This window comes from Ailuropoda melanoleuca, chromosome 4, assembly GCF_002007445.2.
Source record: "Ailuropoda melanoleuca isolate Jingjing chromosome 4, ASM200744v2, whole genome shotgun sequence".
In the NCBI taxonomy this organism is placed as follows: domain Eukaryota; kingdom Metazoa; phylum Chordata; class Mammalia; order Carnivora; family Ursidae; genus Ailuropoda; species Ailuropoda melanoleuca.
In genome coordinates, this window is record NC_048221.1 from 142,478,091 (window position 1) to 142,499,020 (window position 20,930).

The 20,930-nt window shown below is 50.7% G+C and overlaps 1 protein-coding gene and 1 pseudogene across 3 annotated transcripts in view; one reads left to right on the plus strand and one right to left on the minus strand.

The window, feature by feature from the left end:
• Positions 1–10,629: 10,629 nt before the first annotated feature.
• Positions 10,630–20,930, minus strand: part of TRAPPC12 (trafficking protein particle complex 12) — a 79,831-nt gene continuing 69,530 nt past the window's right edge. The window contains exons 10-12 of one of the 3 annotated variants that reach the window (XM_002929306.4): positions 14,295–14,395; positions 13,674–13,761; positions 13,137–13,478 (exon numbers count right to left, since the gene is read on the minus strand). In XM_002929306.4, the coding sequence (XP_002929352.2) occupies positions 13,236–13,478; positions 13,674–13,761; positions 14,295–14,395 (432 nt within the window). In that variant the 3' untranslated portion in view covers positions 13,137–13,235. Of the gene's footprint in view, positions 11,165–13,136; positions 13,479–13,673; positions 13,762–14,294; positions 14,396–20,930 lie in introns of those variants that run through there. The other 2 variants (XR_004625132.1, XM_034659970.1) reach the window with 2 other exon arrangements.
• Positions 16,469–16,563, plus strand: LOC117802113 (annotated as a pseudogene).

Genomic DNA, 20,930 nt, shown 5'->3' on the forward strand with positions numbered 1-20,930 from the left:
TTTAATCACCATCTACTATCTAATTACAGAACCTATCACTCACTAGGGGGTTTAAATCCGTTTTATTTTTAAAAAAGATTTATTTTGGACAGAATGTGACTGGGGGGAGGGGCAGAGGGAGATGGAAAGAGAGTCTTAAGCTGACTCCATGCTGAGCACTGAGCCCAACACGGGGCTCCATCCTGTGACCCTGAGATCATGACCTGAGCTGAAATCAAGAGTTGGACGCTCAACCGACTGAGCCCCCCAGGTGCCCCTAAGTCCGCTTCTAAAAGCAAAATCTTCACCAATTTTGATGCTTCCCTCTGATTATAGGAAAAAGCAAATATACTCATTTTATGGAAAAATCTGAAGTTCAGAGATCTAGAAGGGAAAGTAAAAAATGACCTTTTGCCCAGTCTGACTGTTACAGAACACACAGTACTTTCACTTTGAACACATGCGCTGTTTATGTAAACGTCTTCCACTTTGTTTTCCCAGGTCATTAACACTCGCACAGTGTGGTCCTGCATAAACCCCTCTCACGTATAGGTGGTGGTTAATGAAACGTTCCCTTATTTTTCAGTATCATTAACATAACCTAATTTTAAAAAATTTAACAATTTTATGTGTCAGAGCGCGCACAAGCAGGGGGAGCAGCGGAGGGAGAAGCAGGCCCCCAGCTGAGCAGGAAGCCCGAGGCGGGACTCGATCTCAGGACCCTGGGCTCATGACCTGTGAGCCGAAGGCAGACGCCCATCCAACTGAGCCGCCCAGGCGCCCCGCTACTTTCGACCCCCCGCCCGTCCCTCCTCCGGAGCTGCTGCAGTTCGTGCTCCTGCTCTGGGGGGGGGGGTTCTGCTTGCACGGGCTCACCTGGCGAGCAGGATCGCCCAGGGGTGGGTGCTGTGTTCCGGAGCCCCGGTCCAGAGGGTGGATGGTGAGCCCAGAGCCTGGAGCAAGGGTCGAGGAAGGGAGAGAGGGAAGGTACGTGAGCAGAAGGGGGGCAGGCCCCCTTTTCGGGGTGCCCATGGCATCAACCTGTGGGAAGTGTGGGGGCTCAGGTCCCCATAACAAACCCCACAGCTGGGGCTTCGACTGCAGAGACTGCCCCTCCCGTGGTGCTGGGGGCTGGAAGTCTGAGATCAAGGTGCCGATGGGCTGGTTTTTCTTGCGGTCTCTTCTCTTGTCTTCACGTGGCCTCTGTGCATGCATTCCTGGTGTCCCTTCTTGTAGGGACATCAGTCCTATTGGGTCAGGGCCCACCCTTGTGACCTCATTTAACCTTAATTACTTCCTTAAGGGTCCATTTCCAAATAGTGCCGCAATGGAGATGATGGGTTCAAACTATGAATTTGGGGGACATAATTCAGTGTGATACTGGAGGGACAGCATCCCAGGTTTGGGAAGCAGCATGTGCAAAGGTCCTGCAGCAGGAAGGCATGCCTCCTTTGGCTGCAGGCTAGGGTGGCTGGAACGCAGTGGAGAGGTGGTGCGGGAGTTGTCAGGACAGACCTCCCTGAACTTCGGACCCTGGTTCAAGGAGGGGCGCTGCCTCATTTGGGGATGGGGACCAGTGGAGGGCTGGGGGCAGAGGGACACACACAATTTGTCTGCCATGTGGGAACAAAACTTGGGGAGGGTGAGGAGCAGAAGGCTGATGAAGTTGTAACCCCTGTAATCCCTTAAGAAGAAGGGAAACAGGCTTGAAATCCCAGCTGCTTAACACGGCCACGTGGTTCACGGTATGTAGACCCCACACCCTGAATCCCTTTGTTGTCAGACCGAAGAGACTGTGACATTCATACAAAAACCATCTCGGGGGCATGTGGTACTTGCCTGGTGTTCTAGAACACGGGTCCGCAAACTACAGCCCCTTGGCCAACTATGGACGGTAGCCTGTTTCTGAATGTCCTGCAAGCTCACGATGGCTTTTACAGTCTTAAAGCGGTTTGAAAACCAAGTCCAGCCAAAGCCGAGTCTGCTAGAGCTGGGCTGTGGCCACAAAGCCCGACACATTTACGGTCTGGTCCTTCCCGGAACACGTGCGCCAGCTCGCGGTCCAGGACGCCGCCCGGTGAGCTTGCTTCAGTGGCGTGCAGCACGGGAGGCCGTGTGGGGAGAGGGGGCTTCCGGGTGACGCGACAGGACTTGGAGCTGGCCGCATGGACTCAGCACAGCGACCCGCCCCCAGGGCACAGGCATGGTTTCGTGGCACCCTTGTCCGTGGCCAGTGCTCCTGCCTCCTGGCGGACGTCCTGACACCTGCTGTGTAAGGCTCACTGAATTCGCATTCTAAACTTCATTACGTCTGTGACCTTTTTATCTGAGCAGTACTTGTGTGCAGAATGCAGGGGACACGCGGAAATCGCATAGATGCCAAGGTCTGAGGAAACCCGACAGTCCGTTGCTTTTCCCTGAACAACCCGGGAGGAGGAGACAAAGCCCCACTGCTCCCGACGGGACAGGTGACGAGTTTATGGTCCGTGATTAGAACGGTTGGTAAGAAAGCGGATCTGCCTTTTGCACATGCAGGTCTTCAGACGGCTCTGTCGGCTCTGCCGCGTGTCCCGGAGAGCGGCGCCGCTCAGTGGTCTCCGTGCTTAGAATCCCCTTGAGCGGGGTTTCGCCTCAGTCCCTGGCCCGGGAGACGGTCCAGCGCAGCCCCGTGTTTGTCCCCGAGGCGGAACAGGTGCCGAGCCTGGGAGAGCAGAGCGGCCGGAGACAGCCTGGGGCCAGCCGGCGACAGGCTCCGGGTCTGGCTGGAGTGCGGACACCGTCGGGGCTCCAGCGGGGCGGCGGCTCTGGAAGAGCCAAGCCCGAAGCCAACCACTCAGGTGAGTCCGAGTCTGGGCCGAGTCTCGGGACTGCGGGAAATCTCCGTTCTCTTCCAGTCCGGGGACATCCGCTGGAGCCCCTTCCGGCCGAGCTGGTCTGGCCTCCCTCGTGTGCTCGGGTGTTCTCTGAGGACGCTGCTCTGGGGCCGGGCTGTGCCCGTGGTCCTACGGGCTGCCGGGCCGCGTCTGGCCTGAGAGCAGGAGAGCGACCCCGGCGGCCTGGCCCCCACCGGCCCAGGCAGAACATGGGTCCTGCTTCCTCCTGGTCAGAGCGGCGGCTCCTCTTTTCCCTGAACAACCCGGGGGGAGGAGACGAAGCCCGACTGCTCCCGAAGGGGCAGGTGACGAGTTTATGGTCCGTGATTAGAACGGTTAAGAAAGCTGATCTGCTGGCTCTCCACGTGCCATTTTTTTTTAAAAGATTTTATTTATTTATTTATTTGACAGAGATAGAGACAGCCAGAGAGAGAGGGAACACAAGCAGGGGGAGTGGGAGAGGAAGAAGCAGGCTCATAGCAGAGGAGCCTGATGTGGGGCTCGATCCCAGAACGCCAGGATCACGCCCTGAGCCGAAGGCAGACGCTTAACCGCTGTGCCACCCAGGCGCCCCTCCACGTGCCATTTTAACCTTAACAGACCTTAGCCTAAAGCTCTGCCCGTCTGCCCGGAGCCAGGGCACGCGGGGCCAGGGGGCAGGACGCAGGGGACCCCAGCTCGCCCTCTTCAGGCTGGTCCCGCTGCACGTCTGAGCTGCCTGCGCGTGTCAGGCTCTGTGGAGACATCCGACTACAGGAGGCGTGTGGGGATCATAGGAGGGGGACTCGGCCGGCTGAGTGGGGAGGCCTCCCTGGAGCGCTGGAGGGGGCTCCCCGGGCTGCCCGCCGTGGTGGCAGAAAGGTCCCAGAGGGAAAGCAAAAGCGGGTTGAGGACTGGGGGCACCCTGGCTGCTGGGGGTGACTGACCCCACGGCAGAGCACCTGCGGCTGAGACCTGCGGGCTGCGCGGCCAGGGGCCCGTGGGGAGGACGGTCTGTGTGAAGGTGAAGGCCCAGGCAGCTCTTAGACTCGAGATCCTTCTCTCTGCCCACAAGACCCTGGCCGGTCCCGGGGAGCGCATGGGCCACCCTGGCGGGGAGAGGTGCCGGGCGGGAGCCTCCCCCAGATCCTGGGGCCGCGTGCCAGCGTCTGCTGACGGCGCCTGAAACGCCGGAAGGAAAGGTGGGTGACTCGGTACCGGTGGTGCTGAGCTGTGTGGAGCCCCCTCCTTGCCTGGTGACAGGCAGGAGCTGCCCGCCTGTCCTGCTGGACACCCCCTGCCCCCAGCACCGTGGGATGCTGACCACCCCCCCCACGCCCCCAGCACCGCTGGACACCTGCACGCGTGGGCCGCAGGGCAGCCAGCTGCCAGGACGATGGGTCTGTGTCCCCACTGTGTCTGATGGAACAGCCTTGATGGAGGGGTGTTGGTGTTCTTCCGGGTCTGTGTCGCCTCAGGTCCCCAGGTTCCTGTGGTGCACTCAGGGTTAGCGGGTCACTCTGCTTGGCTCTGAGATAGATTCTAGGGATGCCTTTATTTTTTAAATTTTAAGATAAAGGAAAAGCACATGTGAACTAGAGCAATCACACCGGTTACCCCAGGCAGGGCAGTGGATCCCCCCGCCCCCCGGAAGGAGCCAGGTGGCCGCTCAGGTGCCCCGCAAACGCCAGGCTCCCGAGCCTGCAGGGCCGACTGCGGCTCCCAGGCTGCCCTGGTGTCCTCCTGCCTGGAGGTCCTGGTCACGTAAACAGGCTTGGGGAGGGAGGGTGAATTCGGGGGTGCAGATACCAATTTCCTGGGGGACCTTGGGTCCTTTCTCAGACTCACGTGGCTTCTGTCCTGCAGGAGCCCATCCGGTACCGCCTGCCCTGTGCGCAAGTGACCACGGACAAACCCCCGCAGGACCCCTCGGGCTGTTGTGTCCCGTCGGAGCGACGGGCCCTCTCACCTCCCCAGAGCCGCCAGGTTTGAAGCAAAACCCTCAAGGTGAAGGGATTCAAATGACCTCACCAGTTTTTATTTTTCTCCTCAAAGAGAAAGCTTTTAAAATCTTTGTATCCAACAGTCCTTTTTGGCTTTTTCTCTCTAATGTATAATCTATATTTCAACAAGCGTGCTGAGACTCTCTGCCTGGTAGAGACTCTATTTGTGTGTTTTTATTTTATTACAAAAATGAATAGAAACAGTTTTGCTTTATGCAATGAATGTTTATATCATTTTTTTTTTTTTAAAGATTTTTGAGAGTGAACACAAGCGAGGAAAGGAGCAGAGGGAGAGGGAGAAGCAGATTCCTCACTGAGCAGGGAGCCCGATGCAGAGCTCGATCCCAGGACCCGGGATCATGACCTTAGCTGAAGGCAGACGCTTAACCACTGAGCCCCCCAGGCACCCCTGTATCACAGTCTTTAAAATGAATCCTATTTTAAAATGTATTAAAAGAGCTAGATTTTTAAGTCCTCTCTACACTCAGCATGGGGCTTGAACTCCTGACCTTGAGACCGAGTCACATGCTCTGTTGACTGGGCCAGCGGGGGGCTCCTAGAAGAGCAACATCTTTAAAGGACCCTTCCCAGAAGTTCTTTAGTGAAGAAATTCTCAGGTACTTTAGATTTTCTTTAAAAGCAGGAATGATTATTGACAAGAAGAGTATGTGACCCCAAAAGATGCCACTTTTTTTTTTTTTAAAGATTTTATTTATTATTTATTTGACAGAGATAGAGACAGCCAGCGAGAGAGGGAACAACAGCAGGGGGAGTGGGAGAGGAAGAATCAGGCTCATAGAGGAAGAGCCTGATGTGGGGCTCGATCCCATAACGCCGGGATCACGCCATGAGCCGAAGGCAGACGCTTAACCGCCGTGCTACCCAGGCGCCCCAAGATGCCACTTTCACATGTGGATTAGTTTGAGCTGAAGGCAATCAAGACCCAGCAGATGCATGAAAAATTCTTACCTCTCAACTTCCTAGAGGAGTTTGGATAGGGGGCCTGGCTCAGAGGGAGTGGTTACCGGCTATAAACTTCTGTGTGACCTGCTGTCCTGCGAATGCTCCCGTCCCTTCCTCCGCTCAGGGTGGTGCAGAAGCCTCAACTGCCCGGCTTGTCCTCGGGGCTCATGTTCATCTGGGTCCCCCATACGTACACACACTTTTCTGTTCATCTGTTCAATACGCCCTTTAGATTATTGGACCAAGGAACCTAGCGGGTGGGGGAGAAAAGTCTCCTCGCCTGCAGCTGGGGCGGTCGGCAGCCTCTTCACAGGCCGGGCGGTGCTCCCTCTGCGGCTGCTGCAGCCGAGACCCTGGGCCTCTGACCAGTGCTGCCTGCAGGAGGGGAGGAGGTTCACCATTTTCGTGTCCCAGTCTCTGCTGCAGGGTCTCCCGGAAGGGAGAATGGACAGTCCTTCCTTCTGTCTGTAAACTCAGACTAGCGGAGCAGATATTTGTAGGACTAGGTCCTCGGATGTAAAAGTTTATGAGCACTCGGTTTCTGTCGATCCTTGTCCTCCTAGAGACGGTCACAGTTGTTGTCTTCGTTGTCTTTTGTCCTAAAGCAGAATTACCATCGGGCAGAACACGGGCACGGGCCCTGGGAGCCAGCCCCACGGACTGGCGTCTGTTTGGACACACGTTGCTGGGGGTAATGTGCGCATGAGGTAGACGCCTTGCAAGGGGCCTCTTGGAAGCCACAGCTGAGAAACTGGCCGGCACGGGAGGAGCATTTAAAGGCTGTGGGAGTGCTTGTCCCCGAACTCTCCACGTTAGGGTAAGTTGGTCACATAACAGGTTAGATCGACACCGGCTCACCCACCAACCTTAAAAAACTGTCCAGTGAGGTACGCTGTGAAACGCCACCAAGTCCCCAAAGCAGAGGCACGTTCCTCTCAGGTGTCAGTCTGGCTCCGAGACCCAAAGCTCGGCTGAAGCTGTTCATGTGCATGAGGAAAACACACGGGTTCCCGAGCATCTTGCTCCATGTCCTGACTGCCTGACTTGGTGACGGGCGAGCACGTTCTCCATGGGCTCTGCTAGCCAGATGGTGCCCTTACTCGGGGGCCGTGACCAGGGACCCGAGACCCTAAGCCACCAGCAGCACACTGTCCGGCCACGCCAGCTCTCGGGAATTTGTCATTCAGGGCCCGTCCAGCAGGGGCTTTTGTTCTCGCCGCCTTTGTTGTCTCGCGGGTGCTGGGGAAGCCGCCTTTCCAGGAGCACCTGCCTGGTGTCCGAGATAAGCTGGTCACTGGAGGCATCTCACGTTCTCGTGGGAAACCGGACACACACTTTACCGCAGTCTGACCACTCGTGACCCTCAAGTCTTCGTTCTGTGGCTAACTCCGGGAGTGAGCTCCTGGGCCGTGAGGGCTGCACCTGCTGTGTTCTCCCGGAGGGGCGGGGGCTGCCTCTGCTCTCCACCTAGTAAAGCCTTCCCACTACTCTCGTCAACCTGCCGTCCTGCTCTGAGGAGCCAGAGGATGGATCCTTTGAATTGGCTCTATTTGAAAGAAAAATGCTGGTATGTATGGAAAAGACCAAACCGCAAAGTGTTTAAAAAAGTATAACGGCCAGCGTTAGGGACTCCCTTAACTAAGTGAAGGAACAGATATACTAACAAAATTAAACTTGACGTCCACTGTAAGTTCCCCTCCTTAAAGTCCAAAGAGTTACTCACCCTGCCTTCCAGCACACCTGCTTAACGTGTATTCTAGAACTGTGATCCCGGAAGCCGTGGGTAGCCACAGAAAGGGCGAATTCTGACTTGTCTCATGTCCTGAGAACGAGCTGGGTCAGGTTGGGGCCTCCAGAATCTGGCCAGACACAAGGGCAGGGCGCATCCCATTTGTGGCCACATCTGGCTGGGCAGAAGTGTGGGCTAACTGCCCTGCAGCCAGGGTCCCACCAGCCCGCGACCAGCCCCTGGGGCGTGACAGCCAGGGCAACGAAGGCCGTTAGGAACTCCAAAGATCATGTAACCAGTACGCTTAAAAGCAAGGGTTTCTAAATCAGAATGGGATGCCTGTTTTAGTTAGTATGTGGAAGCCTCCAAAAGACTTAAACATTCCAAAATTGCTTTGTTGGAAGAACTGCTGTAGCTTTAATTTCTCACTAGCTTTTCACAAGAGGTCCCTGAAATGTCGGACAGGCTGACTGAGCTCTCGCTGCTCCCCCTGCCGCACTGCAGTCCCCGGAGGCTGCTGGGTGATGTGGGAAACAGAGGCAGGGGAAATTATTAATGTCCTTACTCCCTACAGCCCACTGACAAGTCCTTGAAACAGGCAGAGTGACCTTCCTTTCGGGACTCAACTGCCTCAATGCTAATACTTTGCTGAGGGCAAAAGACAATCCCGCCTGATCCCCCCGCCCCCCATCCTGTAAGTCTACTTTAATGTATAAAAATTCCTTTGAGAATTTCCTTTATCTCTAAACCCCCCAAGATATGTGTTGGCCATCGTCCCCACCAATAGACATCTGAAGGGTCTCCTGACTCAGGTCCTATGAGACAGTAATAAATGACCTTTCCCAGCAAGGGCTGCCCCCCCCCCCAAGGTCCTGGAAACCTTGCTTCCGAGATTCCTTAGAGACTGACGCTATAATGGGCCACTCCTCCTGACCCCAGTGCAGCTCTTTCTGCCCATGGGTCCTGTCCCCGTGCTTTAATAAAACCACCTTTTTGCACCAGGCGTCTCAAGAATTCTTTCTTGGCTGTCAGCTTCGAACCCTGATGTTCTTCCTACATCACTGGGGATGCTCGTCAAAGTCCACAGTGAAAGAATGTCCTAAACGCAGAGTCCCCAAACGGATAACCTCCGGAACAGTAGATAAAAGGGCAGAAAGAGGGGAGACCACTGGTGTGACCGAACTTGTGAACTTGTGACCGCAGCCGATACTCAGAGGCTGATAGGATTATTGTTTTATGTAATTTTGTGCAGGCCTTTCCACCCAAGCTAAAATAAAACTGTGTCCCCAGAGGGAAAGAAGCCTGAGGTCATTTAATCGGGTGGGGGGATCCGCCCCATTGACATTCTGGCTGCAACCCTGTTCCCCGGGATTTGGAAAAAGGGTCTTGCAAATCTCTTCAAAACTGTAAGTGGGGCTCTAGAAGCAATTCCTAACCCATCTACCTTTACCAATCCTAAAAGCTCTCCTACTCCTCTCCGTGTTCACAGACACAGAAAAGAGGAGGACTCTGGGACGGGACTGTTCTGCCCTTCAGAACGGGGAAGCGAAACCTTTCACCAGCAACCACCTCGGACCTGTGAGAACAGGGGATATGTGCATCCTTGAACCCCATCCCGCAGGTTCTGGACACTCTCTGTGCCTTTGTGATGTCGACTTTCTACCCCCAGCTTCTCCAGGATCTCAGAGCAATGCTTTGAAATGCAAACTTCAGGGAGAGGCTTCTCATGGTGGGGGGGGGCGCTTATCTACTTTGGGTTTCTTTTCAGAGAGGAACAAAAAGGTTTTTGGGTCTATTAGCAAACATGTTTTTGTGCCACATGGAACCAAACTGTACTAACAGGAAGCCTAAGTCTCTAGAAATTGGCAAATTGGCGTACACTTTATGATGGAGAGAATCCTAATGTGACCGTTCACAACTGCTTGTTGGCATTATCACTAGAAACGTCTCTGACTTAAAAAATTCGGTGAAGCTATTAGGAATAATAAGGAAAACATTCCTATATGCAAGGAGAGTATGATTTTGGTAAAAGGAGGTCTGAGGAATGAAGATGCATTTTTGTTGAGGACAAAGAAAGCTGCAGGTTTGTGGAAAAGGAATTTTGTGGTGTTTTTTTTTTTTTTTTTAATTTTGTCAGAGAGACAGCGCATGCGCAAGCAGGGCGAACAGTAGGCAGAGGCGGAGGGAAAAGCAGATTCCACGCTAAGCAGGGAGCCGGATGCGGGGCTCGATCCCAGGACCCTGGGATCATGACCTGAGCTGAAGGCAAAAGCTTCACCGAATGAGCCCCCCAGATGCCCCTGGAAAAGGAATCTTTGAAGAGAAATTTTAATGTGTGGTCAAGCTGGCTAAGGTTAAAATTTAGTTTTAATATCAAAAAAGGTACAAAATTGGTTTTTGCTCTTAAAGTGAACTTTTCTCAGACTTCAGGTTAGCTGTTGACAACAGACTGTGAGTTTCTTTACCTTATAAATGCGTCAGGAAGCCAAGATGCCAGGTCTTAGATTTCTGGCACTTTGGCGAAATCAGCCTCGTTAAGTAGTTTGACAGCCCTCTGCGACCCTTCTCAGTCAGGTGTCCAAACATGTTGACGTTTTCGACAACTTCCCCAAATCAAATTCTAAATAAGGCCTTCACTGACCTTGAACTAAGTTTTGAGAATTTACAGAGGGTCCCTGGACCATCTCAGATTTGTTCTCTCTTATACAAAGAACAATATTATGTTAAGTAGGCTTATTTGGTGTGAAATTACGTGGAAAGCATGTCAAATACATGATGATAAGCCTTCTTGGGTTGCACTGTAGGGGCGAACATTAACGTAAATGTACAAATTACATGAAATTCCTGGAAACCTCGTGTGTCCTGGATAATGTTGGTCATAATTCCAGTTATCTTAAAACGTACAGAAATAAGTAACTTGCTTTGTCCGTTCCATTAAAGTGGACACAATGGGCAGTGTAAGTCAGACTCGTCGGTCACAGACCGGTCTTGCTTCACGGTGATGCTCGGCCACAGTCTTCCTGCAAAGGCACCTCCCCTTCAGGGAGCATCAAGGAAAGGACTCTGACAAGGACTGGCTTCTGGGAATCCTACAATTGGAAATGTGAGCTGGGTAAGACTTTCTAGAACTAATGGAACATGGATTCAAGCGGCACAAGTGTTAGGCGGGACCGCATGAACTTAGGAGAAGAACTAGAATTCCGTGACTTCTGCTTTGAAACACTGCCTATTTTGTTTTTCCAGATCTAAGGAAACCCTCGTCTCTTAAGGTATCAACGATTTAAGATACACCTTTCTGAACAAAGATGAAACAATTTTTCTCCCTACTTGATCCCTCCAGAATCTGCCAACTTAGTCTTCTCATTCTAGAGGCAACGTATGAGCACGAGTGCATGAAGAATCTGTTCTCGCAACAGGACACGACCGGAACGTTGGTTATCTTACCAGGTCCTCTTTGAGAGCAATGTACAGACTCACGTGATCAGCTTCCAGGAACTAAGGCTGACTTTATGGAGCCGGTAAAGACCCTGGGGGAACATCAGCCTGGCCCCTCGCTTACAGGGTTCCCGGCAGCTGGGCCTGGTGAGCAAGGAAGGGTCCTTCCTGGTAGGCCCTGGAACGTCAGGATATTCTGGGACCTTGAGAAGAGAATAATTCACGTAAATCTGTATGTATTGCAGGCAGAGTCTGACGGCAGGTCCTTGGTGTGGCTTCTTAGCCTGGAGAGGCTTTTGACGTTCATCTGACACTCCTTATGGAAAGTTCCAGCAAAGCAGACTTAATAGAGCCTATATGGTAAGCACTGCTCTTCCTCATTTCTGTAAATAACCAGGCTGGGTTTACCAGACTGAATTGGAAAGCAGGTCTAGTCTTGCTAGGGTTGTCTTTGATGGAAGCAGGGCGGCTGCACAGAAATCTGTGTTTCAGTGATACGCCTTCGTGGACAGCGGATTCCGGTGCTGCTCACGGGCTGTGAGGTTTGGTTTTCTACCTGTAAACTGGACTGGGTTCAAAATTCTTCTATTTTCCTCCTATATTTGGCTGCAATTCTCCAAACTGATGTTTCCAGTTCCCACCTGCCCTTTTCACTTGGAATTGTTGAGAACTGAAACTGCCCTTCCCCTGTGGCCGTGCAAGCCAGAGCTGGGCCCCCAGCGCACACTCCGGGGAAGCCACCCCAGCGTCCGTGTGCACAGTCTTTGTGCCGCTGCTGCGTGGGCCACTCAGAATGCTCGCCAGCATCCGTCCGATTCCCACCACCTGGCTCCACTGCACCCGAAGAGGCTCCAAGCTCCGGAGCTCAGAAACGGGGACGGCGGCCTGCTCCGGTGACTCAGCCTCATTTCCCTCTGTCCCCACAGGAAGGCCTCTTATCCAACACCTGGTTACTCGCACCCGGGCCTAACTCGGGAGCCCTCCTGCATAGCTGCCTCCTGAAATGAGACGCACTGCTTAACGGAACCGACCATTAGGACCAGGACACAAGGTCAGTGAGCGGCCACCCGCCAGCGCAGTCTGGGGTGCAGAACTTCCCGGAGATTTCAAAGGTAGGGCTGAGGTGGGGGGAGGATATGCTGCTTTAGTAAGTGGGTAGTTGGAGCTAAAGACAGTCAGGGTGCAGCAGATTCAAGGAAAACGTTTACCTCTCCCTTCACTACTTAGAAGGGTCTGGATGGGGGCCTTGCTCAGAGGGGGAGCACTTTCCAGCTCTATACTTTGATCGGAACGGCTTACCTGTACAGTGGGGCAACGTTCTGTGAATCGCCCTCCTCTCCCACCGAAGCTCCAGGCCCCGAGCTCCTTCCTCAGCTCAGGAGGGCACAGAAGCCTCAACTGCCTGGCTTGTCCTCGGTTCTCCTATTCTCAGGGGTCCCTCGTACGTACGTAATGACACTTTTCTCCTGCTGATCTGTCTTAAGAAGTCACTTTGCTTATTAGACCCACCAAAGAACCTAGCAGGGGAGAGGAGCAAACTCCTCCCCTATACTCTGTAAATACCAAAGCAAATGCCTGACATTCAGGATGGAAGAACACATACACCTGCGTGTGCCTGGGTCACAAGTACCTCCGAGCCCACCCGCTCGCACACTTGCAATGTTCCCCCTCGGCCGTACCGTGCAGAAGCTTCTCTCTCCCCCTGCGATGTACAGACCACAGACAGGGGGTTCCGTCACCCGTCGCCGGGCCTGTCCAAGGGGCGTGGCGTCAGCTCACAAGGAATGAGATAAGAGCGACGCCGCGTTTAGTTCTGGGAGGTGAGAGGAGGGAAGGAGAGAGAGGGTGCAGGGCAGTCTGGTGTTTCTCTGCCTTTATGCCCGGATGTACTAGAGGATTTAGAGTGAGAATCGTTCATGCTTTTCAGCTTTTCTCGGAGGACATTCAGAATTACTAGATGAAGCAGCTCGGCTTCCAAGAATAAACAAGGGGGACCCGGTGCCGCGTCTGGGCCACTGCTGCCCACGCCCACCAGCCGCAGAGCACGCAGAGCACGTTCGCCCCGACCCCCAAGCCCCGGCAGAGCAGTGGGCATGGAGCCCGCTGCAGTCTGACAACCTGCCGGAACAGTCTGGGCCTCCGCGGGGGTCGTGATGAAGACGACTGCGCCCCGGCCGGCGTGCAAGATTTTATTGGATCCATCAGCTGTGTTCACGCATCAGCTGCAGTGTACAACATTTACAGGGATCCCAGTGGCTCGAGAAGGCCGGCGTCCTATGCCAGCTTGAGGCACTGGGTGTTGAAGCTGTCCCCCTCCTTGCCGGCGACCGCCTCGAGCAGCGACTGCTTCTTCTGCGCGCTGCGGGAGGACTCCAGCTCGTACATGGTGGTCAGGTTGAAGAGCACACTCTCATGCAGGTAGTGCTGGGGGGCCTGCTGCACCATGGCCTCCAGCTGCCGCAGGGACTCCTTGAGCTTGCCCAGGTAGAGCAGACACACGGCGGCGTTGTTGTTGGCCTGCAGAAGAGGACACGCACGGATCGGACCCGGCAGCCGGCAGCCGGCTCGGGGGTCGCGTCCCGTGCGCGGGGCGGTGGGAGCAGCTGAGGCTGGCCCTGCTGGAGACCCCTCCCACCCGCTGCCCCCTGGGATGGATGCCCGTGGACGCCGGACAGGCCCCCAGTGTCAGCTCCTGGCTCCTGCAGGCCTTACCACGGCATTTGTTGGGTCAATCCTGAGGATTTCTGTGAAGAATCTGTGGGCTTCTGCAAAGTTATTCTGACCGAGGTGAAGGAATGCTCTGGAACATAAAGGACAGGTGGGGCAGTTACCCAGGCAGGGGGGTCAACGGCACAGACAGGGGCGCTGCAGCAGAATGAACCGCATCACGCGCCCTGGCTGGCAAATCCAGCACTCGTCAGGTGAAGTTATGACCTCTGGCTTAAGTGACTTCCTGCGCGACGGTAGCTTTCTGCGGTGGTGTGAGCTCTGCCCCAGGCACGGGCTCCATTTAATAACCCTCCACCCCCACCCAGGCCCACACGGTGTGTGTGACTCCTGCGGACATGAAAATGGGCGTAAAAGCCGCTGCAGGGCTAGAGAGAATGGAAAACGGCAATATAAACAGTGCTTTGAAAAACAAGGGGAGAACATTTTAAAATCCGCTGAGACTGAAAGGTGACTGAGTTCAAGGAGACACCAGTGGGCGCATGGGGCGGTGACGGACTTCAGTGTCGGGCGTGGGGTGCGGGGCAGGAACGCCTTCCATACGGGCTTTACTGGGTAGTCTGTGCTCTCGGGAGATTGGAGAAAATACAGTCTTAACAGGTTTACCTGTTCATTAAAACCATTATCTTGCCTTGTAGTCCATCCAATTTCTGCGTTACTTTCTCCACATCTTGAAAATACTTCTCAGCTGTTTTTATGTCTCCGATCTGTTTTGACAAAGTTGCTTAGTTCAGGTAACAAAAGGAGTAATAAGCGTACGTGTACACGTACAGCTGCCTGACAGGCTAGGCTAAGACGACTGTTTGTTTGTAGCAGGTGGGGAAACCCTGGTAACATCACTAATCACCAGGATACAGGGGATGGTCAACACCCGTAGGTCAGGAATGAAGTTAATTACATGCCTTATTAAGTCTTAATTTTTAATTTGTACCTTTTGAAAGGAACCGTGGCACTAAGTAAAACATTAAAGGACTTTCAGAGAGCGGAGTGGGACCCTAAGCTCACCCGGTCCCATGGACCCAGCTGGATAACACACCAATGCAGACAACCCAGGAGACGGCACATCGAAGAGCCGGAAGGACAGAGCTGGGGGAGGGACTTAGACCCCCGGGGGCCGTGGGTGCGGGGAGGGGTGAGAAACAGATGATCACACAGGGACTCCACGTGGGCCAGACAAATCCCCAGGGCATCTGGCTCTGAAAATCAGAGGGGCCGAATTCTGTGAGTTCTTACAACCAGCAGGACTTAAAGCCTGGAACTTTAAAAACCAGCCGGCTCGGCTCTGGGAGAGCCCAGAGGTGACCGGAAGCTGGGTCCCTGCCCTCAAAGGGACAGCACAGCACACAGCCCATGAGGTCTAGATAGAAGCAGCAGTTTGAAAATTGCCTGGGGCAGAAGGGAGGGAGAGTGCCCGAGGGACTTCTGCAGGAAAAGGGGAGCTGGTGGGCACCATGCCCTCCCCTGCCCCCAGCACAGCCACGCAACCACCTGCATTCACGCCTAACCCGCCTGCACCGCGCCCAGACCCCTCCAGCTGGGCCCACTTCAGGTGCGACAGGTCCCCTCCTGCAGGGGACCGGCACAAACCTTGCCAACAAGGCATCTCCTGACCTCCGTGGGAAGATGCACACACCCTATTAAAACCGCCCTCCCCCGCACCTCCTCCCACATGCCTGTACACACTTCAGGGTGGCCGCCACGCCCTGTGGAAGGACTGGTGTGCACAGCCTGTCGCACCGCGCCCCTGCCGGTGGGTGCTTTGCGGAGTGGCCCTGGCCAGCCTGGTCTCTGCAGCAGCTGTGCGTCCTCTATGGAAGAGGACCAGGGCCACCTCATTAAAAGCATGCAACCCGCCCGCTCCTTTGACGGCAGGAGACATAGCTGACCTTCCTAACACAGACAGAGGGAGGCAAAATAAGGAGACAGGAGTATGTTGCCGATGAAAGAACAGGACAAGATTGGAGCAAGAGATCTAGGCAAGATGGGGATTAGTATGCCTTACAAAGAATGTGATGATCGCAAAGATACTCATTGGCCTTGAGAAAAGAGTGGAGGACGTCAGTGAGACCCTTAACACAGAGTAAAGAAGAACCAATCAGAGATGAACACAATAAATGAAATTAAAAATACACTCGATGGAATAAATAGCAGGCTAGAGGAAGCAAAGGAGTGAGTTAATGACCTGGAAGACAGAGTAACGGGAAGTAATCAAGCTGAGCAAGTGACAGAAAAAAAGATTATGCAAAACGGGAGAAGAGACTTCGGGAACTCAGTGACTCCATTGAGTGTAATAACAGTTGCGTTACATGGATCCCAGAAGAAGAGGAGAGCGAAAAGGTGGCAGAACATTTACTTGAAATAACAGCTGAAAACTTCCCTAATCCAGGGAAGGAAACAGACACTCACATGCAGGAGGCACAGAGAATTCCCAGCAAAGTCCACGCAAGGAGGGCCACACCAGACACGCAGTAATTAAAATGGCAAAAAGCAGTGACGGAACTGGCAGCAAGATGGAAGACGAGGCTATTTTGCAGCAGAAACTTTCCAAGCTAGAAGGGACAGCGGGATGATACATTCAAAGTGCCGAAAGGGACGAATCTGCAGCCAAGAACACTCTATCCAGCAAGTGTATCAGTCAGGACGGAAGGGCGCTCTCTTCAGCAGCACATGCACTGTACTGGAGATGGGCACTGACGCACGTGCTGGGATGGGCACTGGGTGTGACACGTAACAGTGAATCCCTGACCACTACACCAACAGCTAATGATGTATTATAGTGGCTAATGGGACATAATCAAAAAAATTAAAGCTGGAACAATACAGAGAAGATTAGCATGGCCCCTGCGCAGAATAGAAGGAGAAGTAAAGACCTTCCCAGACAAACAAAAACTAAAGGAATTCATGGCCACTGAACAAGTCCTACAAGAAATATTACAGGGGACTCTTTGAGTGGAAAGAAGAGACCAGAAGTGACAGCAAGAAAAGTAGGAAACACATAAGCAGTTAAAATAAGTATATCTATAAAAGTCAGTCAAGGGGTTCACAAAATAAAAGGATGTAAAATATGATCCCATATACCAGAAACCGAGGTGGGGGAAGGAGGAGAGCATGGGCTCAAACTGCAGCAAACACCAACATAACGTAGGCGGCCATATGCAGAAGACGCTATATACAAACAATGGTGACCACAACTCAAAAACCAGTAAAAGATATGCAAAGAATAAAGAGAAAAGAATCCAAGTATATCACTAAAGAAAGCCATCGAACCATGAAAGAGAGAAAAAGGATCAGAGAAAAACTACACAACCACACAAGTAACAAAATGGCAATAAGTACAAATCTATCAAAAATTACTTTGAATGTACCTGGATTTAATGCTCCAACCGAAAAACAATGGGTGACAGAGCGCATTAAAAAAAAAAGGGGGGGGCGTGTGGGTGGTTCAGTCATTAAGCATCTGCCTTCCGCTCAGGGCGTGATCGAGTCCCGCATCGGGCTCCCTGCTCCGCTGGGGGCCTGCTTCTTCCTCTCCCACTCCCCCTGCTTGTGTTCCCTCTCTTGCTGGCTGTCTCTCTGTCAAATAAATAAAATCTAAAAAAAAAAAAAAAGACCTATCCACATACTGCCTACAAGGATTCATTTTGTACCTAAAGATGCTTGAAGATTCAAAGTGAGGGGATGGAAAACATTTATCATGCAAATTGATGTCTAAAGAAAGCCAGGACAGCAATGCTTCTGTAAGACAGGATAGACTTTAGAAGAGAGAGAGAGACAAAGGGAGGACACTATATGATAATAATGGGGACAGTCCAAAAAGATAGAAAAATTGTAAATATTTATGCGCCCAGTATGGGAGCACCCAAATATATAGAACACGTAATAACAAACATAAAGAAACTCACTGATGATAATAACAAAAATAGTAGGGACTTTAACACCCCACTTACATCAATGGACAAATCATCTGAACAGAGTCAATAAGAAAACAGTGGCTTTAAATGACACACTGGACCAGATGGATCTAACAGATATATTCAGCACATCCCATCCTAAAGCCGCAGAATGCACATTCTTTTCAAGTGCACACAAAACAGTCCCCAGATAGATCACATATTAGGCCACAAAACAAGTCTCAGCAAATTCAAGAAGACTGCACTTTTTCTGGCCACAATGCTGTAAAACTAGAAGCAGACCGTAAGAAAAATCTGCAGTACAGGCCCACCTCAAGAAGCAAGAAAAATCTCAAACAACCTAACCTTACACCTAAAAGAGGTAGAAAAAAAATAAACAAAACCCAAAACTAGCAGAAGGAAGGAAATTATAAAGATTAGGGCAGAAATAAATGATACAGAAACTAAAAAAAACCACGGGGCGCCTGGGTGGCTCAGTCAGTTAAGTGTCTGCCTTCCGCTCAGGTCATGATCTCAGGGTCCTGGAGTTGAGCCCTGCACAGGCTCCCTGCTCAGCTCCTCCCCCTGCTCGTGCTCTCTCTCAAACTTGTTTTGTGGCCTAAATAAATAAATAATCTTAAAAAAGAAACTAAAACAAAACAAAACAAAACACCAAAAATACCAAACAAACCCAATAAAACAGATCGATGAACCCAGGAGCTGGTTCTTTGAAGAGATTAACAAAACAGATAAACCTCTAGCCTGACTCAAAAAAAAAAAAGAAAGAGTCAAATAAACAAAATCACTAATGAGAGAGAAGAACTAACAACCAACAGCACAGAAATACAAACAATTATAAGAAAATATTATGAAAAATTATATGCTAACAAATTGGACAACTGAGAAGAAATGGGTAAATTCCTAGAAATATAAACTATTTTTTTTAAAAGATTTTATTTATTTATTCATTCGACAGAGACAGAGACAGCCAGTGAGAGAGGGAACACAAGCAGGGGGAGCGGGAGAGGAAGAAGCAGGCTCATAGCGGAGGAGCCCAATGTGGGGCTCGATCCCATAACGCCGGGACCAAGCCCTGAGCCGAAGGCAGACGCTTAACCGCTGTGCCACCCAGGCGCCCCTAGAAATATAAACTATTAAACCGAAGCTGGAAGAAACAAAATTTGAACAATCCAATTTCCAGCAATGAAATTTAATCAGTAATCAAAAATCTCCCAACAAACAAAAGTCCAGGACCAGATGGCTTCACAGGAGAATTCTACGAAACATATAAAGAAAAGTTAATACCTGTTCTTCTCAAACTATTCCAAAGAATAGGAAAGGAAGGAAAACTTCCAAATTTATTTTGTGAGGTCAGCATTACCCTGATACCAAAACCAGATAAAGACACCACCAAAAAAGAGAACTATAGGCCAGTATCCCTGATGAACATGGATATAAAAATCCTCATAAAATATTAGCAAACCCAATCCAACAATACATTAAAAAATCCATTTACCACAATTAGATGGGATTTACCCCTGGGATGCAAGGGTGGTTCACTATTTGCAAATCAATTAACGTGATACATCACATCAATAAGAGAAAGGATAAAAACCCATGTGATCATTTCAATAGATGCAGAAAAGGCATTTCACAAAGTACAACATCCATTCATGATAAAAACCCTCAACAATGTAGGTTTAGAGGGAACATCCCTCAACATAATAAAAGGCATGTATGAAAAAACCACAGATAACATCATACTCAGTGGGGAAAAATGAGAGCTTTTCCCCTAAGATCAGGAACAAGACAGGGATGTCCACTCACCACTGTATTCAACACAGTTCTGGAAGTTCTAGCCTCAGCAATCAGAGAAGAGAAAGAAATAAAAGGCATCCAAATTGGTAAGGAGGAAGCCAAACTTTCACTATTTGCAGATGACATGACACTATATATAGAAAACCCTAAAAACTCCACCAAAAATGTACTAGAACTGACAAATTCAGTAAAGTCCCAGGACTTTAAAATCAATGTACAGAAATCTGTTGCACTCTGGGGGCTCCTGGGTGGCACAGCGGTTAAGCGTCTGCCTTCGGTTCAGGGCGTGATTCTGGTGTTATGGGATCGAGCCCCACATCAGGCTCCTCCGCTATGAGCCTGCTTCTTCCTCTCCCACTCCCCCTGCTTGTGTTCCCTCTCTCGCTGGCTGTCTCTATCTCTGTCAAATAAATAAATAAATAAAATCTTTAAAAAAAAAGAAATCTATTGCACTCCTATACGCTAATAATGAAGCAACAGAAAGAGAAATCAAGGAATCAATCCCATTTACAACTGCACCAAAATCAATAAGATACTTAGGAATAAACCTAACCAAAGATTTTGGTAAAAGATCTGTACTCTGAAAACTAGAAAACACTGATAAAAGAAATTGAAGGTGACACCAAGAAATGGAAAGACATTCCATGCTCAGGGATTGGAAGAACATGTATTGTTGAAACATCTATATTACAGCAATCTACAGATTTAATGCAATCCCTATCATAACACCAATAGCATTTTCCCCAGTGTTAGAACATTCCTAAAATTTGTATGGAACCACAAAAGACCCTGAATAGCCAAAGCAATCTTGAAAAAGAAAAGCAAAGCTGGAGGCATTACAATTCCAGACTTAAAGTTTTATTACAAAGCTGTAATAATCAAAACAGTGTAATACTGGCACAAAAATAGACGCATAGATCAATGGAACAGAACAGAGAACCCAGAAATGGACCCACAACTATGTGGTCAACTCATCTTTGACAAAGCAGGAAAGAATATCCAATGGAAAAAAGTCTCTTCAACAAATGGTGCTGGGAACACTGGACAGCTACATTCAGGAGAATGAAACTGGACCACTTTCTCACACCATACACAAAAATAAACTAAAAAATGGATTAAAGACGTAAATGTGAGACCTGAAACCATGAAAATCCTAAAGAGAGACTATAACCTCTGTGACATCAGCTGTAGCAACATTTTTCTAGATATGTCTCCTGAGGCAAGGGAAGCAAAAGCAAAAACAAACCAGTGGGACGACATCAAAATAAAAAGCTTCTGCACGGTGAAGGAAGCAATCAAAACTGAAAGACAGCCTACTGAATGGGAGAAGATATTTGCAAATGACATATCTGATAAAGGGTTAGTATCCAAAATATATAAAGAACTTACAGAATGCAACACCTAAAAAACAAATAATCCAATTAAAAAATGGGTAGAAGATATGAGCAGACATTTCTCCAAAGAAGACACACAGATGGCCAAATAGACACCTGAAAAGATGGTCAACATCACCCATCATCAGGGAAATGCAAAT